The 18,489-nt window shown below is 42.7% G+C and overlaps 1 protein-coding gene across 3 annotated transcripts in view; it reads right to left on the bottom strand.

Annotated features, from left to right (window-relative positions):
• The window catches only part of LOC147111841 (rho GTPase-activating protein 20-like), a 195,670-nt gene extending 177,400 nt beyond the window's left edge, over positions 1-18,270 (bottom strand). The window contains exon 1 of one of the 3 annotated variants that reach the window (XM_085999125.1): positions 17,885-18,270. In XM_085999125.1, the coding sequence (XP_085855251.1) occupies positions 17,885-17,980 (96 nt within the window). In that variant the 5' untranslated portion in view covers positions 17,981-18,270. Of the gene's footprint in view, positions 1-17,147; positions 17,519-17,884 lie in introns of those variants that run through there. The other 2 variants (XM_085999123.1, XM_085999124.1) reach the window with 2 other exon arrangements.
• Between the last annotated feature and the right edge of the window lie 219 nt (positions 18,271-18,489).

Raw genomic sequence — 18,489 nt, forward strand, 5'->3', positions numbered from 1 at the left:
CCTGTGTGGCAGAGAATTCCACAGGTTCACCACTCTCTGGGTGAAGAAATTCCTCCTCATCTCTGTCCTAAATGGCTTACCCCTTATCTTTAGACTGTGACCCCTGGTTCTGGACTCCCCGACCATCGGGAACATCCTTCCTGCATCCAGTCTGTCCAGTCCTGTTAGAATTTTATAAGTTTCAATGAGATCCCCTCTCATTCTTCTAAACTCCAGCGAGTATAAGCCCAATCGACCCAATCTCTCCTCATACGTCATCCCTGCCATCCCAGGTATCAATCTGGTGAATCTTCACTGCACTCCCTCCGTGGCAAGAACATCCTTCCTCAGATAAGGCGACCAAAACTGCACACAATGCTAAAGGTGTGGTCTCACCAAGGCCCTGTACAACTGCAGCAAGACATCCTTGTTCCTGTACTCGAATCCTCTCGCTACAAAGGCCAACATACCATTTGCCTTCTGAACCGCCTGCTGCACCTGCATGCTTACCTTTAGCGACTGGTGCACAAGGACACCCAGGTCTCGTTGCACTTCCCCTTCTCCCAATCTATTGCCATTCAGATAATAATCTGCCTTCCTGTTTTTGCCACCAAAGTGGATAACCTCGCATTTATCCACATTATACTGCATCTGCCATGCATCTGCCCAATCACCCAACCTGTCCAAATCATCCTGGAGTTTCTCGGCATCCTCCTCACAGCACACACGCCCACCCAGCTTTATGTCATCTGCAGACTTGGAGATATTACATCTAGTTCCCTCGTCTAGATCATTAATATATATTGTGAATAGCTGGGGTCCTAGCACCGATCCCTACGGTACCCCACTAGTCACTGCCTGCCACTCGGAAAGAGACCCATTTTTTCCAACTCTTTGCTTCCTGTCTGCCAACCAGTTCTCTATCCAAGTCAGTACCTTGCCTCCAATCCCATGTGCTTTAACTTTACACGCTAATCTCTTATGCGGGACCTTATCGAAAGCCTTCTGAAAGTCCAAATGCACCACGTCCACTGGTTCTCCCTTATCTATTCTACCAGTTACATTCTCAAAAAATTCCAGTAGATTAATCAAGCATGATTTACCTTTTGTAAATCCATGTTGACTTTGTCCGATCCTGTCACTGTTTTCCAAGTGCTCTGCTATTACATCTTTTATAATGGACTCTAGCATTTTCCCCACTACCGATGTGAGGCTTACCGGTCTATAATTCCCTGCTTTCTCTCTACCACCTTTTTTGAACAGTGGGATAACATTAGCTACCCTCCAATCCATGGGAACTCTTCCAGAGTCTATAGAATTTTGGAAGATGACTTGCAATGCATCTACTATTTCTAGGGCCACTTCCTTAAGTACCCTAGGATGTAGATTATCAGGCCCTGGGGATTTATCGGCCTTTAATCCCGTCAATTTCCCTAACACCATTTCCCTACAAATACTGATTTCATTCTGTTCCTTCCTCTCATTAGACCCTATGTTCCCCGACATCTCTGGGAGGTTATTTGTGTCCTCCTTTGTGAAGACAGAACCAAAACTTCATGCTGTAGTCTGATGGCACAGCCACTGTGGTTAATTAGACTCCGTAAGGCATGTTTAGACCTGGTCGTTCAACCACCGTATAATGGTACACAGAAAATATTTTTCTTTAAGAATACAAGTGCCAAAACATCTCAGCAAACTCTGTGCTATTTACTGAGGGGTATTCATAGGCATCTAAGACAAAATAATATTTTCATTTATAATGACTTATAAAGTATGTCAAGGTTACAATTTTAAAATGGCTTCCTAACCAGATGGATGCCTCTTATTGAAATCTACAGTCAATATATGATCTCAGTTAGGTCATTAGTTGGTTGGGCTGCCTCTCAAATGTAAAAAGAACATTACAGAAACCTACCTAAAACCAGTTGCCATATTAAGGGAAAGATTTATATCAGATATAGCAAGGCTATGGGGAAAGAGCAGGGGGGTGGAACAAATTGGATAGCTTTTTCAAAGAGCTAGCACAGGCATGATGGGCCAAATGGCCTCCTTTTGTGTTCTATGATTTATACATTTCAGAAGAAGAAAGTGACAATGTTTGTTTGTCCTATAGCAAGTTTCTGGCGATTATGTATGGGGTGACAACAAGAGTTCCGAGGAAGGGGACTTCTACATGGAACATCTGTCTTCCTAGCTAATTAAATCTGGTGCATGGTAATCTGCCTGGGCTTCTGACTAAAAGCTTCATAAGATAGACTGCCTGTCCCGCTAGTTCAAAAACACCACAAATTCCCAGATAAATAACCTCATAACATTAATCAAATAGAATAATGAAATTCAATGAAGTATAAATCTTTCCCTTAATATGGTAGTTGGTTCTAACTAAGTTTCTATCATGTTGCTCCCATCACCTGATTCAATTGAAATGTTAGAATGAACCTTGTTATGAGGCTGATGACTAAAGTGGGTTGTGGAGAATTTTACAAGTAATTTAAAACAGCTTTGTTGACAGATGGTAGGGATATTCTCTGCCTAAGCTTGGAGAGGGCCTGTAATAGCATTTCCATCACAACTCCAGTTTCATGTGGAAGGATGCTTAATTACTAATTGCTAATTATAGGATAGAGCAGTAGATATACAGATAGTCAATAAGAAAAAGATAGACTTAACGGGATTTTTTCACAGTCTTTTAAAAACATAACTTTACACTATTTAGCATTCAAAAAGATTGGGATTAAAAGAAATGGCTAATATCTAGTGATCAGTCAAATAGGCAAATAACAAGCAGCAAATGTTCTCCTATAACTAAAGCACCTTTATAAAATGAAAATGGCCCATGACCAGTGCAATGCCACATCTTGTGGGGCCATTGAGAATCATAGCAACAGCGGGCAATGCACCACATTGCCGAATTGTATTGATTACTGCTTTACATCCACAGAACTGAGAGCCCACATTGAGATTTTTATTCAACAATAATATTAAGAAAAATATTTTATACAACAAATATGTTGATGTTCTCACCAAATTTGCTGATCTAGTTCAATATTTATATAGCTTAAGGACTGGCCATTATGTAACTTTGAGGCTTATTTGTAATGTGGTCTAGCCCACTTGTTATATAATATTGCAATATGACTCTAACATAGAGCCAGCACAGTCACGATAAGCTGAATGTTCTTCTTTAGTACTGTACATTTTTATGCTTCTATGACCTGTACTGATGTAGTAACCTCTACTTCCACAGTTAGGTATAACATTGATTGTTGCTTCTGGTATAATCAGTGGTGCTCAGATCACCATGTTCAATCAGTGCATAAGACTCTCACCATATTATTATCCGATCTTTTCACGTTATGTCTGATTTTTGCTGATGCAAGTTGCTGCCATACGTACTTGAGCTGGCAATAGTTACGATTGTCAATTAAGGCGTAAGGTGTACCTCCGTGACTCAGCAAACTATCCAGTTGATAGCTGATCCATACAGACTGGAAGGATCCCAGGTTCGATCCCTGATCTATACTGGCGTAATTGATTTCAGCCAGAGCCATGTTAAAAAGAGAAGAATTAGCATTTTATAACACCTTTCGCAACCTCAGGGCCACGTCGAAGCACTTCACAGTCAATGAATTACTTCTTAAGTGTAGTCAATGTTGTTTTGTTAGGGGTGCTACAGTTGACCTTTATGCCTCTGGGTTAGGTGAGGGAAAACTAGCCAGAGTTCCTGCTGATGATAGCGATCCGCTGACTTCTGTTGGAAGCATCCATGTGTAAATGTCAATTGAGGAAAGGATCAGGCTTGGCTGCAATGCCTCCTCCAGTCAAATAGCCCACTGCCACACATGTCAAGGTCCAAATGTAAATAATGGTTATTTGGGCGAGGCACATGTAAAGTGGCCTGCCACAAAACCATACCCCAAAAAGGAATCATCATCAACAACTGCTTGTGTTCATATAGCACCTCTAACATAGAAAAACATCCCAAGGTGCTTCACAGAGGCGTAGTCAGAGAAAAATAGACCCTGAGCCAAAGAATGAGATAATAGGAGGACTGACCAAAAGCTTGGTCAAAGAGGTGGGCTTTAAGGAGGGTCTTAAAGAAGGAGAGGGAGGTGGAGAAGCGGCGGGAATTTCAGGACTGTAGGACTTAGATGGCTGGAGGCACAGCTGTCAATGTTGGGACGAAAGTGGGAGGAAAGCAGAAGAGGTCAAAGTTGGTGGAACACAGAGTTCTGGGATGGGGGGGGGGTTATTGAGCTGGAGGAGGTTACAGAGATTCTCATCTTTGTTTTCAAATCCCTCTATGGCCTCGCCCTTCCCTATCTCTGTAACCTCCTACAACCCTCCAAGATCTCTGCGCTCCTCCAATTCTCCGATTTTAATCACTCCACCATTGGTGACTGTACCTTCAGCTGTAAAGACCCTAAGCTCTGGCATTCCCTCCCTAAACCTCTTTACCTCGCTACCTCGCTTTCCTCCTTTAAGATGTTCCTTAAAACCGACCTCTTTGACTAAGATTTTGCTTATCTGCCCTAATATCTTCTTATGTGGCTCGGTGTCAAATTTTGTTTGATAACGTTCCTGTGAAACGCCTTGGGATGTTTTACTAAGTTAAAGATGCTATATAAATGCAAATGGTTGTTGTTGTGATAGGGAGGGACAAGGCCATTAAGGGATTCAGACACAAGGATGAGAATTTTAAATTGGAGGCATTGGGAGACTATGAGCGAATGTAGGTCAGCGATGACGGGTGATAGGTGAGCGGGTCCTGGTGTGGGTTAGGATATGGGTAACAGAGTTTCGGACAAACTGAACTTTATAGAGATTGGAGGATGGGAGGCCAACCAGAAGAGAATTGGAATAATCAAGCCTGCAGGTGACAACAGCATGGATGGGGGTTTCAGCAACAGATGGGCAGAGGTGGCGTGAAGCCCAGGCAATTTTAACTTCTGGGCTTCATTTTCATGTGGGAAGTCGTACTTTTGCCCCGAACTGAGCAGGAATGGCTACCTGGCCAGCAAGCAGGAACGAGATTTCGGGCAGTAGGAGGCTTCTGCCGAGTGCACGAGCGAACAGTCCTTGGCATAAAGTAAGTGAGGAAGTGGGGGTGTCCAAAGTCAATCATGTAAGGGGGAGGGAAGCCCAGGGCAGGGGAGGACCAAGGCTTCCTTGTGGGGCCCAAAGGAGCACCATGAAAAAATTTAAATACTGACCTGTTCTGGTCCAGCACCGTTTACCGCCAGGTTTCATTGGCAGGTTTGGCACTGAGCACGTCTTGCGCGATCCGGAGAAAATTACATTGGAGTCCTGTTGTGTTTTTCCACTTTACAACAGTGACTCCACTTCAAAAGTACTTCATTGGCTGTAAAGCGCTTTGAGATGTCCAGTGGTCGTGAAAGGTGTTATATAAATGCAAGTATTTCTTTCTTTTCCTAATTATGATAGAACCTCAAACATTTAAATATTAATGAGGCTCCTACCTGCCCATGGTGGGTACATTCACACAGCCGAAAAACCACTAGTTAAAATGGCAGTGAACAGGAGCACATCTGGATTGCAGCGGGAAGCACATGACCGTCAGTTTAACCACCCGCCCATCTCATTCCCAACAGGTGACCAGGAGTAAAATCAATCACAGCGTCTTTTTTTGAGGAAGAAGGGAAAAAGATTTTTGGAGTAATATTTTTAGCTTCAGGTGTAGAGTTAGAAAATTCTGCGATGAAATGCACAATCCACCAATGCTTGCAAGGTTGGCATTTATTGCCCATCGCTAGCTGCCCTGAGAAAGTGGTGGTCATCTTTTTTGATGCAATTGAGTGACTTGCTCGGCCGCTTCAGAGGACAGTTAAGAGTCAACTGCGTTGGTGTGGGACTGGAGTCACACATAGGCCAGACCGGGTACAAACTGCATGTTTCCTTGCCTAAAGGACATTAGTGAACCAGTTGGGTTTTACGCTAATCTGACCTCTTCAGAGTGACAAATATCTGTAATAACATGCCTCCTACTCCTATAAGCCCCAATCTTCCCTATCATCAGCACTTTGAAGGGAGAGCTGGGTAATATTTTGCCCAAGAATTAGGAGAGGAAATATTGTTTGTGGTGATGTTAATACCAGGCTGAACAGAAATTGTGCTCAGTGTTTCTAAAACATTAGGACCTCTTAAATTACCTATAAATCTGCACTATATCTCCTGGCTTTACCACTAACAAAACATTTGGTTGCCAAAATAGTCATTTCCCATCTGTATTGTACAGCTAATAATATATGTATGTTCTGTCAAAAAGGTGCTATTGGATGGTTTCAGCTGTGGCTCAGTTGGTAGCCCACTTGCCTTCTGAGTCATGAAAGTTGTGGGTTCAAGCCCCACTGCAGAGACTTGAGCACAAAAATCTAGGCTGACACTCTAGTGCAGTACTGAGGGACTCCAGCACTGTCAAGAAGTGATGTCTTTTGGATGGGACATTAAATTGAGGCCCCATCTGCTCTTCCAGCTGGATGTTAAAGATCCCATGGCACTATTTTGAAGATGGGCAGGGGAGTCCTCCCTGGTGTCTGGGCTAATATTTATCCCTCAACCAACATCACTAAAAACAAAATGGCCCTGAATTTGCGATAGGAGGCTTCCCGTGGATAAATGCCTCCGATCCATAAATAAAATGCCCGTGTACCGGGAGATACGGAGACTCGTGGTCCTGGGCCTCTCCGGGCACCCATGGGTAGAGGCCCACGTATCCCAGGGCACATGCGGTTGTACGGAATCCCCATAAGCATGAATGGGAATACCCCCAAAAAATACATGTACACATCAAATAAATAAATAAAATTACATATTTAAAATTAATTAAAATGCCATTTAATTAAATATTTAAAACAAAAATTTGATTTTTTGAAAAATAAAGGGGCTAAAAATAACCTTAACTTATTGCACAGGTTTTTTAATGTTTAAATGATTGGAAAAAAAACTTGTGCGGCCCTTACAGACACGCACGTACCTTGTACACACTCGTAAGAACTGCAAATTACGGGCCATTATCGGGTTATTATCACATTGCTGTTTGTGGGAGCTTGTTGTGTGCAAATTGGCTGCTGCGTTTCCCACATTACAGCAGTGACTAACCTTCAAAAGTACTTCACTGGCTATAAAGTGCTTTGGGGTGTCCTGAGGTTGTGAAAGGCGCTTTATAAATGTAAGTTTTTCTTTCAGTAATAACTGATTGACAAGATTGCAAGTAACAAGTTAGATAAAGTTGCTGGAGACTGAAAATGCCTTGTAATAAAAGGCCTTTTTTGGTGTGTTTGAGCTGATTGAAATATGAGGAAATCCAATGGTAGAACATAGTGGGTAAACTTGCCTCAAATCATTTTACTGATGGATGAGTAGCCATTTTATTTTACAGTTTCTCGTCAGAAAGCCTAAAAGGATCACAGGAAGTAATTTTCTACTTCACCTGTTGGGTCAGTTAAAATACCATTTTAGTCTTGAGTTATTGTTTTGTACTTTACTGAATAAAGTGTTCAAATGTAAGCTTTACAAACATTTCAGAGTTGACCATACAGTACTGAAATATCAGGTTAATGCGAGCTGGTGTTTTTTATATCTGCAGATGTATAGTTTGTTATTTTGAAGTTAATTTTATTCTCTAGTGAGAATTGATTTAAGAACGTATTCAGTTTGTATGCTGAATCTATGCATGCTGACTTCTGTCCTCAGCATCTGGTTCCTGCCAGTCACGGGGGTAAGGTAAGGACAAAGAACAGAGATGAATTCCATGTGTACACAAAGCACGTTTCCCAATGTAGATCCCTGCTAGAAAACAATAAAACAACATCCAAAGGGAATGTTTGAAGCAAGAGAGTTACACAGGCACATTTCTACAATGAAGGCAGAGAACACTTTATTATAGGGCACAATAGTCTTAGCAAAAATAGACTCTAATGTTGTTTATTGCCTTATACAAAATACTATACAATATGCATATATACTACATATACACACTATTCATCAGCTTTTTATGCTGAGGACATAAAAAACCTGCAAAGGGACATAGACAGGCTAAGTAAGTGGGCAGAGATTTGGCAGATGGAATATAATACTGGAAAGTGTGAGGTTATGCACTTTGGCAGGAAAAATCATAGAGCAAGTTATTATCTTAATGGCAAGAAACTGGAAAGTACTGAAGTACAAAGGAATCTGGGGGTCCTGGTGCACGAAACTCAAAAAGTTAGTATGCAGGTGCAGCAAGTGATCAAGAAGGCCAATGGAATGTTGGCTTTTATTGCTAGGGGGATAGAATATAAAAATAGGGGGGTATTGCTTCAGTTGTACAAGGTATTGGTGAGACCGCACCTGGAATGCTGCATACAGTTTTGGTGTCCATACTTAAGAAAAGACATACTTGCTCTCGAGTCAGTACAAAGTAGGTTCACTCGGTTAATCCCGGGGATGAGGGGGTGGTCATATGAGGAGAGGTTGAGTAGATTGAGACTCTACTCATTGGAGTTCAGAAGAATGAGAGGCGATCTTATTGAAACATATAAGATTGTGAAGGGGCTTGATCGGGTGGATGCGGTGAGGATGTTCCCAATGAAGGGTGAAACTAGAACTAGGGGGCATAATCTTAAAATAAGGGGCTGCTCTTTCAAAACTGAGATGAGAAACTTCTTCACTCAGAGGGTGGTGGGTTTGTGGAATTTGCTGCCCCAGAAAGCTGTGGAAGCTACATCATTAAATAAATTTAAAACAGAAATAGATAGTTTCCTAGAAGTAAAGGGAATTAAGGGTTATGGGGAGCGGGCAGGAAATTGGACATGAGTTTAGGTTCGGAATGGTCATGGCCCTGTGGGTAGTGGAGTGGGCCCAGGGGCCGTGTAGCCTGGTCCTGCTCCTACTGTGTTCTAATTCTGTGTTAGATTTCAGGAGATGGTTTTATTCCTGTTCCAGGCTGGGGTGGAGATCACCTTTGCAGAAGGTAAGTACTGTAGAAAATATAGGGACAGAGTGATCTCCTGGAAGAATTTCGATCGCCTAGATGGGTCGGAGAGGAATTTCCCAGATTTTTTTCTCCCAATTTGGCCATTGGGTCTTTTATCTGGTTTTTCGCCTCTCCCAGGAGATCACATGGGTTCGGGTGGATGCAGAGTGATAGAAGATTTGAGGTTAGGATCAGATCAGCCATGATCTTATTGAATGGTGGAGCAGGCTCGAGGGGCCGATTGGCCTACTCCTGCTTCTATTTCTTATGTTCTTATGTCAGTTTTTCATCCATACTTGTCAATGTTTCACAAGCAAAATCAGCTTTTTCACTGCAATTGAGGTTGACAAGATGAACCAATCATATCAGTTGGAAGGCCAAACTCAGAGCTGTTAGAACCATTTTTTTCTCTATGGTTGGTTGCACACAAACATGGAACAGAAACATTTTAAGCTGAGCTGATGGTTTCTAACAGTCTCAGTTACCAATGTTTATGATTTAATGTTTGCCCCTAAACAAGTTGCATAAAACAAATAAGCTGATAAAATGCAGCTTTTAAAGCTTTGAATTAAACACAAAGGAATGTTCAGAAGCTGTTGCCTGATTTGATGGTTTATTTTCTTTAAAACTGGTTGAAGTTGATTTTTTTTGATAATGGTGGGTGTTTCCTGGTGTGAAAGTGTTATGAGCATTACTGTCACTGGAATTGCCAGAATTTGGAGATAATATATATATTTTTTTAAATACACTGAGATTCCCATATTTAGGTTTTTACTACACTCTACTGCTGTGATGTGTGGCGTGGATCACTGGCTTGCTTGTGTGCCAGGTTCAAAAAGTAATCAAAAAGGCTAATGGAATGTTGGCCTTTATCTCAAAGGGATTGGAATTCAAAAGTGAGGAAGTGATGCTTCAGTTGTAGAGAGCCTTGGTCAGATCCCATCTGGAGTACTGCGTTCAGTTTTGGACATCGAAGCTCAGGAAAGATACATCAGCCCTGGAAGGAATACAGCGCAGATTCACCAGTATGATGTCAGGGCTTAAAGGCTTAAATTATGAGGACAGGTTGCATAAACTTGGTTTGTATTCCCTTCAGTTTAGAACATTGAGGGGTGATCTAATTGAAGCGTTGAAAATGATAAAGGGATTCAATAAATATAGAGAAACTATTTCCTCTAGTGGGGGAATCCACAACAAGGCAGCATAATCTCAAACTTAGAGCTAGCCCATTTAGGAGTGAAATCAGGAAGCACTTTTTCATACAACATGGAAATCTAGAATTTGCTCGCCCAAAAGGCTGTGGATGTTAGGTCAATTTAAATTTTTAAGACAGAGATCAATAGTATGGGTATCAAGGGAAATGAAGCTAATGTGGGTAAATGGAGTTGAGGTACAGATCAGCCATGATCTAATTGAATGTTGGAACAGACTCGAGGGCCTGAATGACCTATGTGAGTTGTAATGTCCAGTTATGTTCTGTAACTTAACTGTTTACCATTTAGTTATGTACACATAGTTGAGGTCCTTTTGTTATTGTGAAGTAACCAGGGAACAAGGCCATGCCACCTATGTCAAAACAGTCAACATTCATAGGCAAATATGAGGAATTACATTAATAATCAGTAAGATTCCCTCCTCCCTATGGCTGCTCTTGGATACCACAGTCCCAAAATTCCTGGTCTGGAGAGGATGGAAAGCCTCATCTCCGCAAGGGAGGGTATGGAATCCGGTTATAGCAGGATTCTTCCTTATTTGCTCTGACCTTTTAAATTTCAGTAGGGGTGCCATGGGCAGATCTTCTGCTCACTGCCCCCTCCCCCACATCGAAAGGCCATGTTGGGGGGAGTTCGCAGGCTACCTCAGAAATTCTGCCCCTGAAAGGTCTAAGTGGAACCCATGCCAGGCCATTCACCTCTACAAGACAAAGTAATCAATCTTGGAGGTGATTGATTTCCTTTTCTGGAGGCAAATGGCTCCATTTGGAGCTGAAGACTGAAAAAAATAATTATTTCTTTGGCCCCTTTGGGTCGAGAGGGGCCTCAGGCAGATTGCTGTGGGCCACTGCACCTTACAAGGGTGGATTGACACAGATGCCATTGATATGGTCTTGCAGATGCTAATGGCCCCACCCCTGGGATTTGGGGCAAATTCTCCAGCCTGGGGCTAGGATGGGTGGGGTTCCACTCCGCCACCGTTGTGCCAGTGAAGCGGAGCCACATGAATTTAGGGGCTTACATTTTTGAGCACTTCACTTTTTTTAATAATCACAGTGTGTAATGGGTTTTATTTCCAGGAGAAAAAAATAAACTTTTTTGACAAGTTCAAAAGAGCTGGTTAGAAATTAATATTGGCGAAAATAATGGATGGTCACTTCATATTATTTTAATGGTAAAGCATTACCTTCATTTTTACTTTATCCTGTAAAGTCATATTTAAGTCCATAGACCTACTTCTAGTTTCATATTTAATGTATATTTAAGTGGATGTGCAGCTTAACTGGGGTATGGTTAGTGCTAGTGATTCCTTCTTCCTGATCCAACAGCGTTTACATTCCTGAAGCACTGATGAGCATTACGAGGAGAAACTCCAGACTCTAAGCAACCCATATGCAATACACAGAACGCTCCTGCACTACTTCCCAAATCCATTTGTACCACCTACCCAGTAAAAACACATTTCAAAAGCGTGCATGTTTAAATTTTGTTTTGGCGGCCATTAATTGTAATGTAGACTTCTGGCAGTTTTGCTTCACCTTGATCCTGATCTCTCCTTGCTGCTGGCTGATCATAGAAAACCTCAAAGTATTGAAAGTGTTGTATCCTTTGAGTCAAAGCCTGAAATTTCCCCACTGAACTCTCCCAATCATAAAGAATACCACTATTTGTCATTTCCCTTTGTATTTAAACCAATTATATAAAGCAGTTTTCCAAAGCAGGTATTATTACATAGTGCAAAACATTTGCTTTGAAACTTGTTTCCCCTCCCACCCCCTTCTCCCCCACGTATAAATGAAATAAGAAAAAGTTAATTACTACAATGTAACTACAGGAAGGGCATCTGTCCACTAAGTACAAGTTGCTTAGAACCTGGAACTTTCCTTCAGCTGTAATGATGTGATGAACGGTTCTATTTGTTGCGCAACCCAACTCCACCTTTGCACAGATACAACTTGTTTCCATAGGAACAGGAGTAAGCCATTCAGCCCCTGGAACCTGCTCAGCCATTCAATTAGATCATGGCTGACCTGTACCTCAACTCCATTTACCCACCTTAGCTCCATATCCCTTGATACCCTTGCCTAACACTATGGTTATGGTGCTCTGGAGCACCAAGACATGGCCGCCATGGAGTGGAGTGATCCTTCATTTTACTGAGATCCGGATCTCTTCTGCCATCACTTAATGTGGGATACTGTCGAGCAGAGTGAAAAAGAAAGCCAAAGGAAGCATCGACCTGGAGTCATCTGGCAATGTGAACAATATTTTAATGAAATCATAATACAATCAAGCAGAGTCAACATGGTTTTATGAAAGGGAAATCGTGTTTGACAAATTTACTAGAGTTCTTTGAGGATGTAACAAGCAGGGTGGATAAAGGGGAACCAGTAGATGTAGTGTATTTGGATTTTGAGAAGGCATTCGACAAGGTGCTGCATAAAAGGTTGCTGCACAAGATAAGAGCTCACGGTGTTGGGGGTAATATATTAGATTGGATAGAGGATTGGCTAACTAACAGAAAACAGAGGGGGGAATTTTCCCAGCCCTGGGGAGGTGGGTATGGAGGCGGGACTGCCGGGAAAATGGCAGAAACTGGGAGCGGGTACCGACCCCGCTCCCAACCCACCTCCGTGCCATCTTCCCGGGAGGTGGGTCCCCGAGTCACACAGGGACCCATCTCCTCGAGGCGGGAAGGGGATTAGAGCCAATTAACTGCCTGTTAACAGGTAGTTAACAGGCAGTTTTGAGGCTTATCTCCATTTTATGCCTGCAATTGCGGGCTTCCCGACAGCTGCCAGAGTCAGCGAGGTGAGCAGTCGGTCTGCGGGGGTGAGAGGGGTCGAAATGTCAGCTGTACAGGTGAGTGATGGGTGCAAGTGTGGACAGGTAAGTCTGAGAGGTGAGTGTAAAGTGTTGGAAAAAGCTTCCTTACCTTTGCTTCTTTCTGCAGGCTTCAACCTTTGAGGATCCGGAGGTGCCTCATCTCAATGGCAGAGATGACAGAATGGCTGCTGCATTCTCAGATGCAGCAGCCATCTGCTTTCTGCTGAGGAGAGAGGTATTGGTGAGCCTGTGAGCAAGGGCTCACCTTTGAACAGAGATTGTCAGTGTTTGACAGCTTCTCAAAGCTGTCAAATGCTGACAATTCATCTGTCAAAAAATTTTCAACAGATGAAGCATCATATGTTGACGTCATCTGTCACCGGCTTTCCCTTAATTGGCTGGCAAGCCCGCAGGGTGGGCTTAACAAGGCCAATCAAGGGAAAATAGCATGGGTTGTTCAAACGTCACTGGGGGTGGGACTGAAACCCGGAAACCAGGAGTCATGCCTCCAGCACATCTCCATTGAGAAAATCCAGCCCAGAGAGTCAGAATAAATGGGTCATTTTCAGGTTGGCAAACTGTAACTAATGGGGTGCCACAGGGATCAGTGCTAAGGCCTCAAATATTTACAATCTATATTAATGACTTGGATGAAGGGACCGAGTGTACTGTTGCCAAATTTGCTGACCATACAAAGATAGGTGGGAAAGCAAGTTGTGAGGAGTACACAGAGAGTCTGCAAAGGGATATAGATAGGTTAAGTGAGTGGGCAAAAATTTGGCAGATGGAGTATAATGTGGGAAAATGTGAGGTTATCCACTTTGGTAGGAAGAATAAAAAAGCAAAATTATTTAAATGGACAGAGACTACAGAATACTGCGGTACAGAGGGATCTGGGTGTCCTTGTACATGAAACACAAAAAGTTAGCATGCAGGTACAGCAAGTAATTAGGAAGGCAAATGGAATATTGGCCTTTACTGCAAGAGGGATGGAGTATAAAAGTAGGGAAGTCCTGCTACAACTGTACAGGGCATGGGTGAGACCACACCTAGAGTACTGCATACAGTTTTGGTCTCCTTATTTAAGGAAGGATATACTTGCATTGGAGGCAGTTCAGAGAAGGTTTACGAGGTTGATTCCAGAGATGAAGGTGTTGTCTTATGAAGAAAGGTTGAGTAGGTTGGGCCTATACTCACTGGAGTTTAGAAGAATGAGAGGTGATCTTATTGAAACATATAAGATTCTGAGGGGGCTTGACAGGGTCAATGCAGGGAGGATGTTTCCCCTCGTGGGGGAATCTAGAACTAGGGGGCATAGTTTCAGGATAAGGGGTCGCCCATTTAAGACGGAGAGGAGGAGGAATTTCTTCTCTCAGAGGGTCGTGAATCTTTGGAATTCTCTATCCCAGAGAGCTGTGGAGGCTGAGTCAGTGAATACATTCAAGACTGAGATAGACAGATATTTGAGCTACAGGGGAGTCAAGGGTTATGGGGAATAGGCAGGAGAGTGGCATTGAGGTCAAGATCAGATCAACCGTGATCTTATTGAATGGTGGAGCAGGCTCGAGGGGCCTACTCCTGCTCCTATTTCTTATGTTCTTATGTTCTTATATTGGTGCAGTTGGTCACTTGTCCGCTGTAGCAGCCACAAGTGTATGTGTGGCCCTAACAGAAATGGTGGTGGGGCGGAGTGGGTGGGGGGTGAGGGGTGGTCGAGGCTGAAGGATAGATCAATAATATAAAAAGAAACAGGTCTGCAGCAATTTTCTTTTAAAATTTGGCAGAAAGTGTTCCAAGGAGCGTACAAAATTGAATAATCATCCAGCCAGAGGGTCATTTCAGTCACCTCCCAGGAGAGTTTGTTCTTCTGATCTACGATACCACACAGGAGACTATTGGAGAAGATTAAGGGATATAACATTAATGGGAGGGTAGCAAATTGGATTAAAAAGTGGTTTGAAGGGAGGAAGCAGAGAATAGGATTAAGGGCAGTTTCTCAGAGTGGATGGCAGTGGGTAGTTGTGTCCCACAGAGTTTTGTTCTGGGACTGCTTCTGTTCACAGTGTATATCAATGATTTGAATTCCAAGTTAGAGGGAGTGGTGTACAAATTTGCTGACGATACTAAAATTGGAAGCATAAATAATTCTGAGAACTAAAGGAAGCTGAAAGGGCTTATTGATAAGATGATGAAATGAGCAAAGGAGTTGCAAATGGAATTCAATGTCAGTAAATGTGAGGTGTTGAATTTTGGTTAAAAAAAAATCAAAAGTAACAATTATACTTTGAATGGGGAAAGGCAGGGGGATGTGGAAGAGCAGAGGGATTTGGAAGTTTAGGTTCATAAGACAATAAAAGCAGCCCCTCAAGTAGAGAAGACCATAAAATTGAATACTGGGTTTATGGCAAATGGTATAGAATATAAAAGTCAAGATACAATGGCAAATCTATAGAAAACCTTAGTCAGACTACAGTTGGAGTACACCGTGTAGTTTTGGGCTTCACACTTTATGCGGATGTTGAGGCTATAGAGTACATCACAGATTCACTAGGATATTGTCTAGTATGAGGAAATATAAATCTGAAGGAAGACTTGTAAAAGTGTGTCTGTTTTCATCAGAACAGAGGAAATTAAGGGGTGATTTGATAGAGGTATTCAAAATTATGAAAGGATGGGACACACTAGATAGAAACAGACTGTTTCCATTTATTGTGTGATCTAGAATCAAGGGACATAGAGATAAGATTAAATGTAAAAGATTTAGGACAGATAATAGAAGAAATCTTATATTTTACACAAAGTTGTTAGGCTGTGAAATGCACTACCAGAGTTAGAGATTGAAGCGTGTCAACATTTAATAATAGGTTAGCTGAGGAACAGGGCGGATACACGGGATTAGGACGACTGCTCATATTGAGGATAAACACCAAAACGGAAAGGTTGGGCCGAACGTTTCCATGTTGTAATTTTATGTAATTCCATAAAGGGGCATATTTATGCCGATGTGAAAAATGTAAAACTTAAAAAAAAGTTGTCATTCTTAGTGTCTAAAAACGATTCTATTTTTCAGGATAATTATTTTAGGAACTGTTTATGGAGCAAATATTGACAAACAAATCCAACGGGAGGTGAAGCCATGCTAAGCAGCCCAGAAATGCATTGCTCACAGTGTCCCGCCTCTGCCAGGCTTGCGTTTACAATCCGCCTCTAATAAGACAGTTCCCACTTCTCCACATCATTGAACCCAGTCGAGTGTTTCTATCAGCTTTCAGCAGTGACTTTATTGCTCACGGGACTAAGTGTTTTACTCACATCAAGCAATACAATTAAAAGGTGGAACGTGACATTATTTTGTGGCTATATTCTCGTAATGTTTATACTAAAACCCTACATCTATTACCTGAATTGCCCCTCTCCAGCAAGCACGCACAGCGAAATGCGCACAGACATCCAAAACACAGACATGCACAGACTTGCAGACACACACACAGCACTTTATCAGCAGTGGAACACTGACTGGTACATTTATTTTTCTCAGGTTCAGCCTCACTGGCCGCTTCCATGTACAACTTTGCGCTCCCTATTGTACTTGCTCAATATCTAGGTAAATGCCAGACAGAAACCTTTATCGCTGTATTTTGGCCAGCTGAGTACTACTGCGGAGCAAGGGGGAAAGAAACGATAAGTTATAGTAATCATGTCATTCATTATACCTCCTCGAGAGATACAAAACAACAAAGCCATTTCTCCTGCTGCAGCGCCCAATGTAAAAATGAAGTTCAAAACACTGTCCTTGATTAGTCTTACATGGCATTGTGTTACCATGGAGCCTCTGACTTATCCTATCAATGCCAGTCTCAGACTAACTGAGAACCGACAGCAAGTCAGTCTCACATATACCGTTCGAAATCCTTTGAAGATGAATCAGGACAAACGTTCTTATTAAAAAGTGCATCTCTCATAACCACATCAGGTGGCCAGCCAGCGAAAGCATTTAAAAGTGTTTTTTCTACACAATTACAGCTGACAATCAAACAGATACTTCAAAAAGATCCACGGGATAGTGGGCTTTGAGCGGAATGGCTTGGCCCAGCCTACCTGAGGCCAAATGAGCCTGTTGCACCCGAATAGAGCTGAAACAATCCGATTGTCACCTGTTTGCAACAACTTTTTGGAACCCAATGGCCCGGACCACCGGCCACACAATCGTCGGTTACAGATGCAGGTCTCATCGGTGCCCGTAAGGACAACCAGCCGAGGCGCTGGGCTGTGTTTGTATCTAATGGGTTGACTATTTTCTGTACGATGCCGTGATCCGCAGGACAGAAGCCAAAAACATCGCCAAAAATGCTGCATTTTTATCGCATAACATACACACTGTGTACTTTACCAGCTGTCAGCCTTGACACACACACACACTGTGCTTACCGACCGTACAGCCCTCATAGACACATGGACAGACATACCAGAGAAGTTTAACATTCTAAATATTTGGCTTCACGCCAGAGTTTTAATTGGCATCTGTATAATTGCTGCTTACACTAAGGGCTGGCAAAAACAACAGCCTTGTTTTAGGGTCAGAGGACGAGGGCCCGCATTCTGTTGTGAACTTTCCCTAATCCCAGCCTCAACCAGGTGAACGGAACATATTTATCTCGTAAACAGCTCTACAAACCAAAACAGTAAGCTGGAAACAACTCACTCTGCTTTGGTCAACATTCGGTTAAATAAAGCACACCAGAACAATCACACACAAAGAACAATTGCCCAGGACGCATCCCTGTGCTTGTCTAAAGAAAACTGTACGGTGACTCCTATTCTGTGAGCAACAGCGTTCCTATAGAGCAGACCGATACACATGTTGGGCATAACTGTTTAAATTCGCGGCTACCTTCTTCTCTTGTGTCCCTCCGCAGCCTGACATTCGAGTTTCCCCCGTCAGGGAGGAAGAACGGTTCTGGCCAATGTTATCCTGTTGAGGCGACATAGTTTGAAGATGTGTAATTCTTTAATCGGTCTCTGAATTCATTACACGGACAAGACAGCTATTCGCCAAACCGAGAGCGGAGATTATTGGTGCTTTGGCTAACGGGAGCTTCATTCGAATGAGACTGGTCTCTCTCTCTCTCACACAGCCAGCTGCCTGCTAATAGTCTCCGAATAGCAGAAGTTCCGAATTGCCTGGCTATCTGAGCATCGCGTTATTAAATAAGCTTAGTTAAAGACAGCGTCATTGCTTTACCATGGATACCACTCCTCTTGGGTCCAAGTATCCAGGCTCCGGGTCTTAAAGCCCCACGGGTTATCTACACTGCTGCGCGCAACTAGCAGATGCAAATCTCTCTGGATAGCCGCTGTCTACAGGTCCTGTCAATCACAGTTCATTTTCCTCACCAACCGAGCCCAGTCCTGGTCTGATTACACAAGTAACACGACTATCACTGCACCAAACACACTGCTCCCTCTCTTTATTTTCGCATTCAATCTTTTCGAGCG

The sequence above is a fragment of the Somniosus microcephalus genome, chromosome 10, assembly GCF_052327205.1.
Source record: "Somniosus microcephalus isolate GS21.2 chromosome 10, FLI_Smic_1.0, whole genome shotgun sequence".
In the NCBI taxonomy this organism is placed as follows: Eukaryota; Metazoa; Chordata; class Chondrichthyes; order Squaliformes; family Somniosidae; genus Somniosus; species Somniosus microcephalus.